Source organism: Sceloporus occidentalis, unplaced genomic scaffold (genome assembly GCF_023333645.1).
Source record: "Sceloporus occidentalis isolate IW3139 unplaced genomic scaffold, rSceOcc1.0.p SCAF_1, whole genome shotgun sequence".
NCBI classification, from domain to species: Eukaryota; Metazoa; Chordata; class Lepidosauria; order Squamata; family Phrynosomatidae; genus Sceloporus; species Sceloporus occidentalis.
The window spans coordinates 236,234,006-236,248,647 of NW_028316981.1; the positions used below are offsets into that span (position 1 = coordinate 236,234,006).

Genomic DNA, 14,642 nt, shown 5'->3' on the forward strand with positions numbered 1-14,642 from the left:
CTCCTAAAGAATGCCTTCCCTTGCTCTCTTCTTCCCAGGGCTCTTTCCTCCTCCCCCTCCCCTCCGATGAGGGGAGGAAATGCCTTGCCCTTTGCCCACCCTCTGACCTAAATCCCTCCCTCAATTTGCCTCGATCGTGATCGAGGCCAAGTTCTCATTCCCAGGACCCGGGGTTTTCCAAAAGAAACGGTATTTGCGCCGATTTCAAAAGACCCGCGCTAGGGGCCATTTAACACGGAACGGGTGTGCAAGCCCCGGATTCGCTTGTGTGAGATTCGGGGTGAGTAGGAACTTCACGTGATTGAATCGGTTTCAGAACCGATTTTTTTGGTAATGTGAATGGGCCCTACGTAGAACATATTTCCCTGCTCCCAGTACAAAGTGAAATCCCTAACTTGGAAAATTAAGTATTCCCTTTTCAGAAAACATAAGAGTACTCTTCCTCATTGTAGCTGAGACCAAAAAAAAGTAGCAGTTTTTTTCTGGCAGAGAATTCAAAGTTATAGCCTCTTCAAATTGAGATCCAAGCTGAGTCGAATATATATTGGACTTGGGATGTCCTATTTTACTGAGACACAGAGGAACTGCCAAATATATCTGTTGATCAGCGAATTGGTATTATTACTTTTAGGATAAACCTTTACAAAGTATGAGCCTGTCTTCCTATTATTTGTTTATAACTGTCTATTTGAATCTTATTAATTTTCTGTTTAGGAGAGTGCACTTCAAAGTTCAGATGTTACAGAAGTTGTTAATGGCTCATCAAGAGAAAATGTATCAAGACAAGTATCTCAAGGTAAATATTACATTTGAAAGCATTTTGCTTGGGCTGGTGATGAAGTACAAAGGTATGTGACGATCAATCTATATTTTCCTAATTTTAAACTAATTTTTAGTTTAGTGCAGTTCTCTTCCAAATGTTTCCTGCTCCAATTTGCAATAGTGCAGTATTTCTTCCTGTCCTTTTTAGTCATGTTCTTTGTCTCTGATGTCTGATTTCATTAAAACAGTTCCCCATAGTTTGCTGTAGTTGTGATGCCTCAAGTTGTTTCTGACTTAGTTTAGATATTCTTAAAAGTAATCTCTCTGTCTGTATATTTTGAATCCTTTCAGAGGAAAAGCACAGGATGAATGGATAATCGTTTGGATGAGAAAATATCTAAAAACTAAACTCAGTCCCTGCCATCCCTAATTAGGGCTAGAAAAGACTCAAAGGGTAATCCACTGACAAAATCAGGCTGGCGTTACTTTGCCCATGTGGTTTTTCCAGATCAGGGGTTGCACACCTACTTGTGAGATATTTTAAGATAGTTGTGTGTGTGCACATGTGCGTGTCCGTGTCTGTATGCAGTGTGTGTGTAGCTTAACCTTGTAACATGGAAGAGCCATTGCCAATTAGAGTAGACAATACTGGGCTAGATGGATCTATGGTTGATTCAGTATGAGGTAGCTTTCTGTGTTTCTAAAGCACTGTATTTGTCTTTCTTTGCCTTTTCTCTATGCTGTTTGTTCTTGTTTCCTGCTACCCTATCAGTTCTTGAGTTTTTTCTATTCTTGAAGGGAACTTCATTTGCCTTCATTAGGTTTTAAATGTTAATGTTTGTTTATGTTTATGTTCTGTTCATGTTTATGTTGGAAGTAGAGTTTAAAAGATGACTGAAGTTAATATTCTAACCCACTGCAGTTAAATGTTGTTTTTTTCAAATTTAACTGTGTTTGAACATGTGCTCATGAAACGAATGGGACCTAAAAATCCTAATTTTGGCTGGGTCATACCTTTGGTGTTTCAGATGTGTTTGCCATGATGGCAATTAATAATAATAATAATAATAATAATAGGATTTATTTATATGCCACCCAATCACTGGGAATCTGGGCGGCTTATAACAGAGGGGATAATTGACGGTTCCCTGCCCTCAGGCTTACAATACCTTCCTCAGGTGTTCATTGGAGAGCTGAGAGACACTTCTGAAAAGGGTTTATCTAGAGTGAGTGGGAAGGAGAAGAAGAAGACGTGAAGCATATGTGATGTTAGATACCACCACTGGTGCCTAAACAACAGTGATAAGGATGTCAGTCAAGGCGATCTTTCTCTTTCTAGGCATTCCTTGTAGTGCTTCAGATAGCAGAGTCTCCCAGAGAAAGACCTCAGTTATGGTGTGAGCTGGAGATTGATGCAGGGAAAAGTTGTCTAATAGTTATTTGAGCTTTTGATAGCTTGAAATGAGTTTGGAAAGGTACAGAGATTACAAGGTCAGCCCAGACATTAAGTATAGAGAGACAGTTACCTCTGGTGGCAGATGTGGTAACCCAAGATAATTCCTCCTGAGTTTCCTAGTTTTTCCTTTCTATTGGAACATAGAATAGTGTCCCACATGGCATGCCCTATGCTCTCCAGCTTGCTGCCTCCAGATGGAAAATCATGTCCTATCACTAGTAGAATGATCAGTCTTGAACAGGATGCCAGCCAGTACTTTGAAATCAGCTGATAAACAGATTTTCATAAGGCTCTTCCGCAAAAATGTTCTAATAAAATTGTCCTTATGGATTAAATAAGTCTGGAGTTAAAAAAATACATTTGTAACATTGTTAACCAGTAACAACTCCATCCACCCTAAGCACATTGTTCAATGAAACATAGACTCCATACAGACAGGCCAAAATAAAGCTGCTTCGGGTCACTTTGGAGGTATACTGTTTAAATGATGCATGCATCCTAAGAGTCCAGAAGCTGCACAAAAGCCAAGCTCCAGTCCTAAATTTACAGTGCATTGCAATAATCTGGATTAGAATAACCTTGTTAGTTGTTTAGTGGCATAGGTGATGAATACTACATCTCACTCTCCTGCTGGTCCCAGAATTCTCCACAGGAAGAAGGACAAATATAACCTGTGCTGCCTGGAAGAACTTCCTTCCTGCTTGCATCGGACTCTTCCCCAGAAGGCCTGAGCTGGCAATATTATTATTTTAGTTTTTATTGTTATTGTTGTTGTTGTTGACCTTTAATTGTAAAGCCCTCAAACTCCTTTACCACCTCAGAAAGAGAGCCAGCTACACCTCTTTCTTTTCTCTGCGAACCCCATCCTTCCCATGGCTCGCCACATTTCTCCTAACCTGATCCCCATTCGGCCTCTCCCTGTCTCCCTGCTTCCCTTCCTCTGTTCCCTCTGGAACTGTCGCTCTGCTGCTCCTAAAGCAACAGCAATTCATGACCTTTTTCTCTCCAAATCCCTTAATCTCCTCGCTCTCACCGAAACCTGGCTCCCAGCCCATGATACTGCAACCTCCGCTGCCCTTTCTTTTGGCGGTCTCTCCTTCACTCACACAAGCCGCCCTGAGGGTCGAGGAGGAAGGGTTGGTATCTTGCTATCTAACTCCTGCCAGTTTCAAGTCCTATCTTTTCCCCCCAGCTATCACCTCTCTTCCTTTGAGTTTCATCCTATTAGACTCTTTTCTCCTCTACAGCTCTGGGTAGCAGTTATCTATCGCCCTCCTGGCTCTGCCACCCAGTTCCTCTCAGACTTTGAATCATGGCTGACATTCTTTCTTTCAGATTCAGTCCCCACTTTGATCCTAGGTGACTTTAATATCCACGTTGATGATTCCAATAACCCTACAACATCTCGCTTTAACTCTCTGCTAGCTTCTTTTGGCCTCCAACCACACTCCAATGCTTCAACTCATTCTCTTGGTCACTGTCTTGACCTAGTTCTTGTTGCAAACTGCGCCATTTCTGACTACCTGGCACTTGACTTTCCACTATCTGATCATCATTTAATCTCCTTTGCTCTTACTTATACTCCTCCTCCTCGTCATACTGTTCAACGCTATTTTCATGATCTTCAATCTGTTGACTCTAACCATCTTGGTCTGACCCTGGATTCATCTCTCTCTTCCCTAAATCTCGGGGATTCTGCTGATTCAGCAATGTCTTTATTCAACTCCACTCTCTCCTCGACTCTTGACCATTTTGCCCCTGTCTCTGTACGCACTTCTTCCTCTAAGACTAGGCCTCAGCCCTGGCTTACCCCCAACATTAAGTTTCTCCGGTCCTGCTCTAGAGCGGCCGAACGTCTTTGGAGAAAGTCCAAACAGTGGGCTGATTTTATCCATTTCAAATTTGTTCTTTCTTCCTTCTCAAGCGCCCTCTTTATGGCAAAACAGAATTATTACAAATCATTGATCTCCGCCAATGAGAGGCGCCCACAGCAATTATTCTCCACCTTCAACACATTGCTTAAACCTCCCTCTCCTCCTGTCTCTTCATCACTCTCTCCTAATGACTTTGCTATTATTTCATCTCTAAGATTACCACTATTCGCTCTGAGATAGTCCCCCCCGATTCTTCTTCTGCTCATAATCTTCTATTGCCCTCGCCTAAAAAATTTTCTGTGTTTCCTCCTGCTTCTTTGGATGAACTATCTACACTTCTGAACTCTTCCAAACCTGCAACCTGTCCTCTTGATCCAATTCCTACTCGTCTTCTAACTTCTATAGCTCCCTCTTTTCTGCTCTCACTTCTCCATATCTTCAATCTCTCTCTCTCTACAGGCTCCTTCCCATCAGACTTCAAACATGCTCTCATTTCCCCAATTCTGAAAAAACCTTCTCTTGACCCCTCCTCTTTGTCTAGCTATCGTCCGATTTCGCTTCTTCCCTTTCTTTCTAAAGTTTTGGAACGGGTTGTTTATTCTCGCTGTCTTGAGTTTCTTGAAGCCAACTCCATCCTCGATCCCTTTCAGTCTGGTTTCCGCCCAAGGCATTCTACAGAGACAGCTCTCACTAAGATCTCAAATGACCTTTTACAGGCCAAGGCTAATGGCCTTTACTCTGTTCTCATTCTTCTTGATTTGTCTGCAACCTTTGACACCGTTGATCACTTTCTCCTAATTGACACACTCTCTGACCTTGGGTTCTCAGACTCTGTTCTTGACTGGTTTAGATCTTACTTGTCTGGCAGATCTTTTGCAGTAGTTGCAGGGGGTCAGACTTCTTCTCCTGTTCCCTTATCTGTTGGAGTTCCTCAGGGCTCTGATCTGGGTCCCCTTCTGTTTTCTCTCTACACACTGTCCCTAGGAAAACTCATCAGCTCTTTGGTTTTTCCTACCATCTGTATGCCGATGACACCCAGCTGTATCTTTCTGCCCCTGACCTTTCTCCAAGGCTTTAACAGCAAGTCTCGTCTTGTCTCACAGCTGTCTCGCAGTGGATGCGCCATCGGCGTTTGAAGCTCAACATGTCCAAGACGGAGCTTCTTGTCTTTCCTCCTAAGCCCACCCTTCAACACTCCTTTTCTGTCTCTGTGGACAACATTTGTATTCAACCAGTCCAGCAAGCCTGCAATCTTGGTTTCATCTTTGATTCTTCTCTGTCGTGTATCCCTCAGATCCAGACCACAGCCAAGGCTTGTAGATTCTTTTTGTACAATATTGCCAAAATCCGACCATATCTCTCTGCCTCTACTGCCAAGATCCTGGTCCATGCCCTAGTGATCTCACGACTTGATTACTGTAACGTCCTCCTGGCTGGGCTTCCTCTTCCTCACCTCCGTCCTTTAATTTCTGTCCAGCATTCAGCTGCACGCATTATCACTTCCACCCACCGCTCTGACCACATCTCTCCTGTGTTGGCATCCCTTCACTGGCTCCCCCTCCCTTTCCGCATTCAGTACAAGCTCCTGCTGTCGACATTTAAAGCCCTCCATGGACTGGCCCCTCCTTACTTATCAGACCTTCTTTCTCCTCACCTTCCCACGCGGGCCCTCCGCTCTGGTAGTCAAGATCTGCTGTCTCAGCCCAGGATTTCCTCTGCCCCAGCTCGGGTTCGCCCCTTTTCACTTGCTGCCCCTCACTCCTGGAACCTTCTTCCCCCGCGAGCAAGAGCCATCACCTCTTTAACCAGCTTCAAAACGGAGCTGAAGACCATCCTGTTCAGAGAAGCGTTCCCAGGCATTGCATAATTGTCACTTGCTATTTGATGTTCTTTTGTTGCCTGTTTTATTGAATCATTTCCTGTATTGCTATGTATTTTATATGTATTAACCTACTAGAGAGGCCCCATCCCCACCACCACTCCCTTTGTGTCGTGTCTTTTTAGATTGTAAGCCTGAGGGCAGGGAACCGTCCAATTAAAAAGATTGTATGTACAGCGCTGTGTAAATTTACAGCGCTTTATAAATAAAGGTTAATAATAATAATAATAAATAATAATGGGAACTGAGGCTGAATTTGTGACTTGCCTGGTTTATTTAGTGTGTTATTTAGTAAGGTAGTTGAGATTTGACTCTTGGTCTAAGAGTAATCCCAAATCTGTTACATGATAGTGCATCTCTCCCTGCACTGAGCATCCTATCAATGAGAATTGATTTAGTTGTCCTGTACTCAGTGTGGGTAGAAAACAGCAGACAGAAGCAGCAGATGCGGCCATATTTGTCCAACCATGCTTCACAGTACAGTTGTTACTAGATTAAAATGTAACTTCAGTAAAGAAAAAAAATACTATTTTGCATGTGAAGTGTTAATGTAAGGTTTATTAGGAAATGTCTGAATAAGCATTGGCTTTTACATAATATATAGAATAAATGCTTTTACATGGTATATAGAAATAACATATCCTATCAATGAAAGGCTGACTACAGTGTTTACTGTTCTGTATCGCTAGATGGACAAGAAGAGACAGACGTAGATTACGGCTGACTCACCGTATCTTGCTCTCTGTTTAATGCTAATGCAGTGGGAAGGGTGGGTGGCAAAGGGTATGTTTAGGACGGGAGAGGAAACTGCTGAATCTCTCTGCCTATTTGGCAGTGCTTGGCAACGGTATTGATTGTCTAACTGTGGAGTTGCTTCATGATTTTAAATCTGTCTGCGTGTCTCTGGCAGAAACTTTAAAACGTGGCTTTTTTCTGGAAAAACGCCAGTGCATTCCCTGTGCCAGCCAAGTTGCTCTTGACTGCTAAACCAGACTTTATTTCAACTGGATAATAATACCCCCTTTACCAAAATCCATTGCTACTCTTCTGTTGATTAACTTTAGCAGACAACTGCTAAAGATAAGTAGCAGCTGGTTTTATGAATACATATTATTTGATCTTAGAAGCAAAGCAACTTTGCAATTGTGCTGGACCTTTTTTTTTTTTTTTTTTTTTTTTTTTTTTTTTTTTTTTGAGGTGGGGAGGGGGGGTCCAGTCAATGTGGGGACTGGGCATAGATATACACACATGCAGAAAAACCTTCAGATGTTTCCCAAATCAATTTTATGGCTTTGGTGTCATTTCTTGAGGAAGTCACCTTTACCCTTTCTCACTTAACCCTTCCCCCCTACATTTGTTGTTGCTTTATTTGTAGAGCTGTAGATATACAGACCTGGTATTCCTGACATTTAGATCTTTATTGTCAGTGTTTCTGAATTAACTGTTATATTTGGGTCCTTTAAAAAAAATAGTATAATGAAAATGGCTCTGGGCTGGTCAGGAGTGAGCATCTTGCATAGATAGGATTGCTAAAGATGAAGCAGTAGCCACATGGTTCCCAAAAATAATTTAGGGCAAATATAAATGCACTCTTATTACCTTCTTGTCTTACATTTGCTGATGTTCGTGTCACCGAACTAGCTCTGTAAAATGCTCCTGTCAGATTAAATGGAACATGTTCAGTTCATTTCATTTATTTTATTTCTACCCTCCCTTTTAGGGCAAGCCTTTAAAGATGGCTTACTGGAAAAGTGTTGAAAAGGAGTACAACAATAGAAATAATACATAAGAATTGATTCAGATAGGGAACCAGCCATAAAACCAATAAATAAGCTCTCTAGTGTGGAGTAGGTTTAGAAATTGCTTTAGCCCCATGAGAAGAGACAACATAAGGTTTTTGAGAAGAGTGTTACAAGTGTTGGGTTAAACCTGAAAAGACTCTGCCCCAGTACCTCGCAACCAGACAAATTTAGCAGTGGGCCGGAGAGTGTAACCTCAGAGGCTGATCTTAAGGCCCAGGCTGTTTGGTTCAGGGGAGCTAAGGCAGTCCTTCAGATTATCTGCAGCCATTAAGGGCTTTATGGTTTTGTGCCAGTACTTTAAATTCAACTTGGAATTGAATCAATAAACAGTACAGCTAATGTGTGGAACACATGTAATCACACCACTACTACCCCACATGTATTCTGGTAGATAGAGTTTGTACCAGCTGAAATTTCTGAACTGTAAAAGAATATTAAGACTGCTACATGTTCAGTATCCCATATCCAAATTGCTTGGGACCAGACATGTTTTCAATTTTGAATTTTTTTCCAAGTTTTGGAATATTGGTACATACTTAATTATATACCCTTGAGGTGAGACCCAAATCTAAACAGGAAATTCATATAAGTTTCACATACACCTTATACACATAGCCTGAAAATAATTTTTATATAATATTTTAAATAACTATGCCTGAAACAAAGTTTATGTACATTGGACTATCAGAAAGCAAAGGTGTCACTATCTCAGACATCCACTTCAGATTTTAGAGTATTTTAGATTTTGGATTTTCGGATAAGGGATACTCAACCTGTACTTTAGTTTCTCAGGGACCTTAAAAATATTATCCATCTGTAAATGTCATCACTAATTGCATTGGTTCTAAATAAAAGCATCCTTATTTGCGTAGAATGGGAGTAGATGAAGGGTTTATGGAGCAAAACAGACTGCCTGTGACAAAGCTGGACTGGGGTTGTGGCAGCTACACACTGGCTTTTTAGGGCAGTCTGTTTTGCCTTTATGTCTCTTTGAATGTTGGCTCCTGAAAACCTCACAGATGTGAGCAGGTCCAGATTCTTCTCCAGTAATGAATTTTCTACAGTCTAAGGAGCTGGATAACTTTCTGTCAAAATAATAGCCACTGTTTTTGTTAGCAGCTGATCCTCTGTGGCAGGAAGCCTGGTGTTTTTTTCTTCTAAGAAAGAGCATCCAAATTTTTAGTTTTCTGATGGGCATGACTATAATATGGGGGAAAAAATCCTTATATAAAAATATATCTTCCTAAACTGCTGTGAAAATTACATGTTTAAAATCTAATAAACCTAATCCCAATAAACCCAATACTGGATTCTTTTCTATCTGTGAAATAGTGATATGAGAGATATAGGATATGATAGCTACAAAAGCTGTTTGATTTTTTTCCCTCTAAGCAGCTTCCAGCCTCCTTTTTATGTGTACCTGCCAGTAAATGCATCTCTGAGATGCGCAGGTCCATCCATCTCAGTTCTGTATGTTGGTGTCTGGAGGAACCCCACCCTATTTTGTCACACAAGGTCAAGGCTTCCTTGTTTACATATTTATGTACAGTGATCCTACATGGCTAAGCTTTAAGAGTTCCAAATGTGGAGCTCTGCTATGGCTCTCCTCCTTGGGGGCTCACTGTTGCACTTCAGTATCTCCCCCCATGGACATTCTGATGCTGGTGGAGAGTGAGGGCGGGGATTGAAGAAGTGTCTAGCTGTGTCTCATTTACCAGATGTGGACTGAGGATGTCTTCTGTCAGAATCTATTGGTGTCTACCAGAGGTCTCAGTGTTGTTTGGAGTGGAGGCTATCATAGTGCAAGGTTGAGCCTGGAGAAAGATAATACAGTCGGCCCTTCTTATACACAGATTTGTTGGATTCAAGCATACACAGGTTGAAAATGTTTTAAAAAAGTATAAATTTCAAATGTCAAACCTTGATTTTCCATTTTTTATAAAAGACCATTTTGCTGTCTCGTTATATTTAATGGGACTTGAGCATCCACTGATTTTGTTATACATGGGGGATCTTGGAACCAAATTCCAGCATATAACAAGGATCCACTGTACCAACTTCTCTAACAGCATTTGTGTATGTACACATTGCACGTGTTTAGTTGTCAGATTAAGACAGGAATCTTGTTTGTTCCTACTAGGGTGAATGGGTAAAAAAACCTGGTATTATAGTTAGGCATTTTCAAACAAGCCAACATGCTAGTCAACACCCCTGACTGGCTTGGGTTTGTAGCTATAAACCCAGATTCAAACACCAAAATGTCCCTACCCTATTGATTTACTCATTTTCAGCTTAATATTTTTTCCTGGAAGATACTTGTGATAAAAGCTTGTTACCATGAGAGTTATTTTGAGTTAGGAATCACTGTTTCCCTACATGGTGGAACCACAATACAAAATCTATACTACATCTCTTTATATTCTTGTATATCCGTATTCACATGCTAGGTTGTGTATGTGTGTGAATTAAAATGCATGGCAACATGACTTCGCATTTGCAATCTGTTTTATTACAACTGGTTCTATGAATATTACAAACATAAATCCAAAACACATTGCAGAAAGTATCTAGTTTCAGACCGCTTTAACTGCCCTGGCTCAGTGCTAGGGGATCCTGGGAATTATAGTTTATTGTGGCACCAGAGTTCTCTGACAGAGAAGACTAACGGTCTCACAAAACTACAGCTCCCAGAATTTGCAAGCATTGAGCCAGGACAATGAAAGCACTGTCAAGCTGGATTATTTCTGCAGTGTGTTTTGGACCATAGTTTACCAGATGTGGCACAATAAATGTGTCTTTAGAAATTTCTCTTACTTTCTGGTGACACATATGATAATAACTAATTTTATTCCTAATAATTAGTGTAAAGGAATGACATTAAAATAACCATGTTTGTTTTTCTCTGTTATACATACTTCAGGAACTTTTTTGTCTCTGGATTATATGCAGGTTTGTCTGACTGATTCTCCTATCTCAGGCTGTTCTTGTTTTTTGCAGTAGATGCAGATCTTCCCAGTTCTTCGGCCACAGAGGCCACCTTGCATCCAGAACCTGGCCTGGCGTCTACAGGAACCCAAAGGAGAGCTCTCAAGCCTCTCAGAAAACGATCTAAAAGCGATCCTGTGCTGCATGGCTTTCTAGGCAGAGGTGACCAATCATGCTGTAACTCTTTTTGTTAGAGACCACAAAATTGAGGAACCATTATATTTGCATAATAATGGTTCATCTCCAGTGAGATAGATGCCTGGCAAGGGTGTTATTTAATGTAAAAATTATGTATATATGTACCTTGGTAATGCACATTCTTCAGTTGTGTAGTTTATCCTAGAAACAGGTCTGTAACAGATGGCAGCTAACAGTAACTTGGCAGGGATTGAAATTATTACTGTTAGCCTGAAAGTAGAATGACCATACATACATCTTTCAGATGTGTATATTTAATACAGGATGCCATTTTGTGTTTCTAAATATTGTAGTTACTTTTTAAAAAAGGATTCTCTTCTTGTTGCTTGTGTAATTTAAAAGACTCTGTGTACTTATTGTTTGTTGCTTCTTGACTAGCACTGAATCTTTTTCCAAAGAACAGTGCCGAAATCCTTGTGCAATTCCATTTACTAGATCCTAGTTTTATTGGTTTTTCGGAAATATTTCCCCCAATGAAAATTTGTTTCCCTGAAGCAAGTAAATTTTCTCCATGTGCAAATTCCACTGTATCTGTTTGGACAGAATTATCAAAATAATCAGTTCCATCTTGAATATGAGACATGGCTCATCACAAGAGTTGAGTGTGTGTTTTTGTGTCATTGGGTCCTTCCTATTGCTGGTTCTAATTGTGACATCCCCCCTTGTTGCCAGTCCTTCATGTGTTATAACCTGTTACATATGCTCCTGAACTTTTACTTTATGTGCGATGTTATTAATGTAAAAATAATAGCAGAATGGTATGCACTTGAGGCAGGGACAGTAGCTCTGTGAGTTTTTTCAGTGGGTTTATTATTTTATAGTTAAGTTACTACTGTTTATAACAATAGCCTAGAACCTAAAAATGGCTGAGATTTTTCATCAGAAATACAGCACATAACTTCATGTTTAGTCACACCCAACATATTCCACAACTCTTCTGATAAATTGCAACAGTGTGTATTGGGGTATCTTGCACAGTGTCCTCATGCTAGGATCCCTATTAGTCATTGGGACCCACAGGATCCATTGCACAACAGACACACTGCTGACTCCACTTGCACAATGGTCCCAATAATTTAGCTACATCTCTGCTTCCCTCTTTAGAGTACGGACATTGTGTATCTTCACAATTCACTTTTACTTGCTTGTGAGTCAGTTTATGATGACATCAGTACCTAACAGGATACCTGTTGGAATTTATCACCGATTGATCCAAAGATGGGATTTAAGCATGAAGAAAACAAGTACATGAAAACTCTCCCTATCACAATGGCCATCTGCACCTTACAATGATGAATTGATAATAAAAATAGGCTTTCTTCCGTGTTTGATCCTCTAGTGATTTCTTACCATATGGTTTCAGTCAGTCAATAATTGTATTTTACTTCATTATTGGATTTCCCTCTGTGTGTGTGCATGTGCACATATGACTTATGCTTGTGTGCTTTTTCATTGAAGCTATCCAGATGCTTCCAGCAAGGTTTTATTTTTGTCTTCAGGTCCAGTGCTAAGCTGTGAAGCTGCCACCCAAACAGAATTAAAACCAGAACTGGCTACAGTCATTTTGCGAAAGAGTGTGAGAGCAAAGACTTTGCGCTCGAGACCCAGGTCCTTGATAGACTACAAATCCTACATAGATACAAAACTGCTTGTGGCAAAGTTCCTGGAGCAGTCTTCTTGCAGCATGACCCCTGACATCCATGAACTGGTGGAAGACATAAAATCTGTTTTAAAATCAGATGAAGAGCATATGGAGGAAGCCATCACCAGTGCCAGCTTCCTTGAACAGGTAGTTAATTATTGTATCTGATCCCATAAACATTTCTTCACTGTAAATGGCATCCCTGGCTTCCAGGATGCAGGGCCAGTTTGCAGCTGTACTTTTGGATGTGAAGCCCAATGTCAAATGTGACCTTTTGTAGGTTTTGCTGGCTTATTTCAGCTTTGTGTTGGGAACAGGGAAGAAAACAATTGTTCACACAAATCACATACTTTGAACTGAATGCACTGGATAAATCTATTAAACTTATAGAAGTTTCTCTCCTTCTGCTCAGAGGTTCTTTTCTGCACACTTCCCTCCCATCTCAGAGCTAGTTAAGAGTTTGTATTCAGTAACTTGACATTTCTGAATTTACAAGAGAACAAATTCCAATCTTACCCCATAGGAGCATGAGACAGCAAAGCAGGACGAGCATATACTAATGATATTTCGGGATAGTAGTAATGCAGTAAATCTCTGTTTTTGTCTGGAAGTATGGAATAAGTTTTACTCGGAAAACAAATGAAAGGAAGATGGCTGTGGTTGAAACTATCAAAAAAAAGTTTAACAGCATTTAACAACAGTTAAAATAGGGTCAGAATCAGTCTGGTCTGCCTTGGAGCATCTACTGCTCTATGAATGTAGGAAATGGGGAGTGTCAGGTGGTAATGTGCTTCTATACATGGAACATTGCAAACAGGTGGGGAGAGGAAGTATAGCAGAAGACTGATCCTCTTGCTTTTCTGGCTGATCTTAGAAGCTAAGAAGAGACAGCTGTGTTAATACTTGGATGGGAGAGTGTCATTGAATATCAGGTGCTGTAGGCTATAAGGTGAACATCACACTGCACTGCTATAGCACTATTATTCCACTTTAACTACTATGGCTGCCTCTTGTGGAATTCTGGGATTTGTAATTTAGTGAGGTCCAAGAGCTCTGGTTGAGAATTCTAAATGCCCTTCCCTAAACTGCAAGTCCCAGGATACCACAGGAGGCAGCCATAGACGTTAAAGTGGAATAATAGTGCTATAACAGTGTAGTGTGATATTTCATTGGAAGGAACTGACAAAACTACCTCTGAGTATTCTTTGTCTAAGAAAACCCTATGAAATTAATGGGGGGGGGGGGGTCACTGTAAGTCGACAGGCAACTTGAATTTACTTTTTAAATTTAGTTTTATTTCACTTATATGCCGCCTTTCTCCTAGAGTAGGACTCAAGATGGCTTCCAGAAAGTGCAAATTCAAAACATTTACAGTAAAATTTCAAAACAGTTATAACCGACACATAAAACACACTTACATCATTATAAAATAACCAAAAGTTTAAAAGATAAATGAAACATCCCCAATAAAACATCTCCCTCCCACATTACATTAAAGGGCCATTTAAATAGAAATATCTTTGCCTACCTGCATAAAGAAAGCAGGGAAGGAGCTAGCCTAGCCTCCCATGGAAGGGAGTTCCAGAGTGGAAGCAGCCACTGAGAACTCAGGCCTCTCTCATGTCCTCAACAAACATACCTGTGATGGTGGTGGGACTGAGAGAAAATCTTTTCCTGAAGCTTTTAGAGCTCTGGCAAGTTTATATTGGGAGGTATGGTCTTTGAGATAATTTGGACCTGAGCCTACAGGGCAGTGATGGCAAAGCTTTTCGAGACCTGGTGCCCAAACTAAAAGGCTTTCCGGTACCAGGCGCTACTTGGTGCAGGTGCCAGGATTTCCAGGGGGGACGGAATTCCGAGCTGGGACTTCCGTCCTCCAGGGGCAGAACTTCCAGAGCAGGACTTCTTCCCCCCAACCCTCCGCTTCTCTGGAGACAGTTGAAGGCCCGGGGGGGAGGGAGGGCGGAAGAAGCATGCACCTGTTCCTTCTCTCCCTTGTCTCTTTGGGCTATCAGCTGCATCTTCAGAGGCAGCTGAATGCCTG

At 41.0% G+C, this 14,642-nt stretch overlaps 1 protein-coding gene across 4 annotated transcripts in view; it reads left to right on the forward strand.

The window, feature by feature from the left end:
* Window positions 1-14,642, forward strand: part of ENTREP1 (endosomal transmembrane epsin interactor 1) — a 59,128-nt gene that overhangs the window by 41,255 nt on the left and 3,231 nt on the right. For all 4 annotated transcript variants that reach the window (XR_016277328.1, XR_016277326.1, XR_016277327.1 and 1 more), the window contains 3 exons: window positions 715-796; window positions 10,771-10,920; window positions 12,456-12,745. Coding sequence is in view for 1 of the 4 variants with exons in the window: in XM_089490420.1 (XP_089346546.1) it covers window positions 715-796; window positions 10,771-10,920; window positions 12,456-12,745 (522 nt within the window). In the remaining 3 variants the exon portion in view is untranslated. The remainder of the gene's footprint in view (window positions 1-714; window positions 797-10,770; window positions 10,921-12,455; window positions 12,746-14,642) is intronic.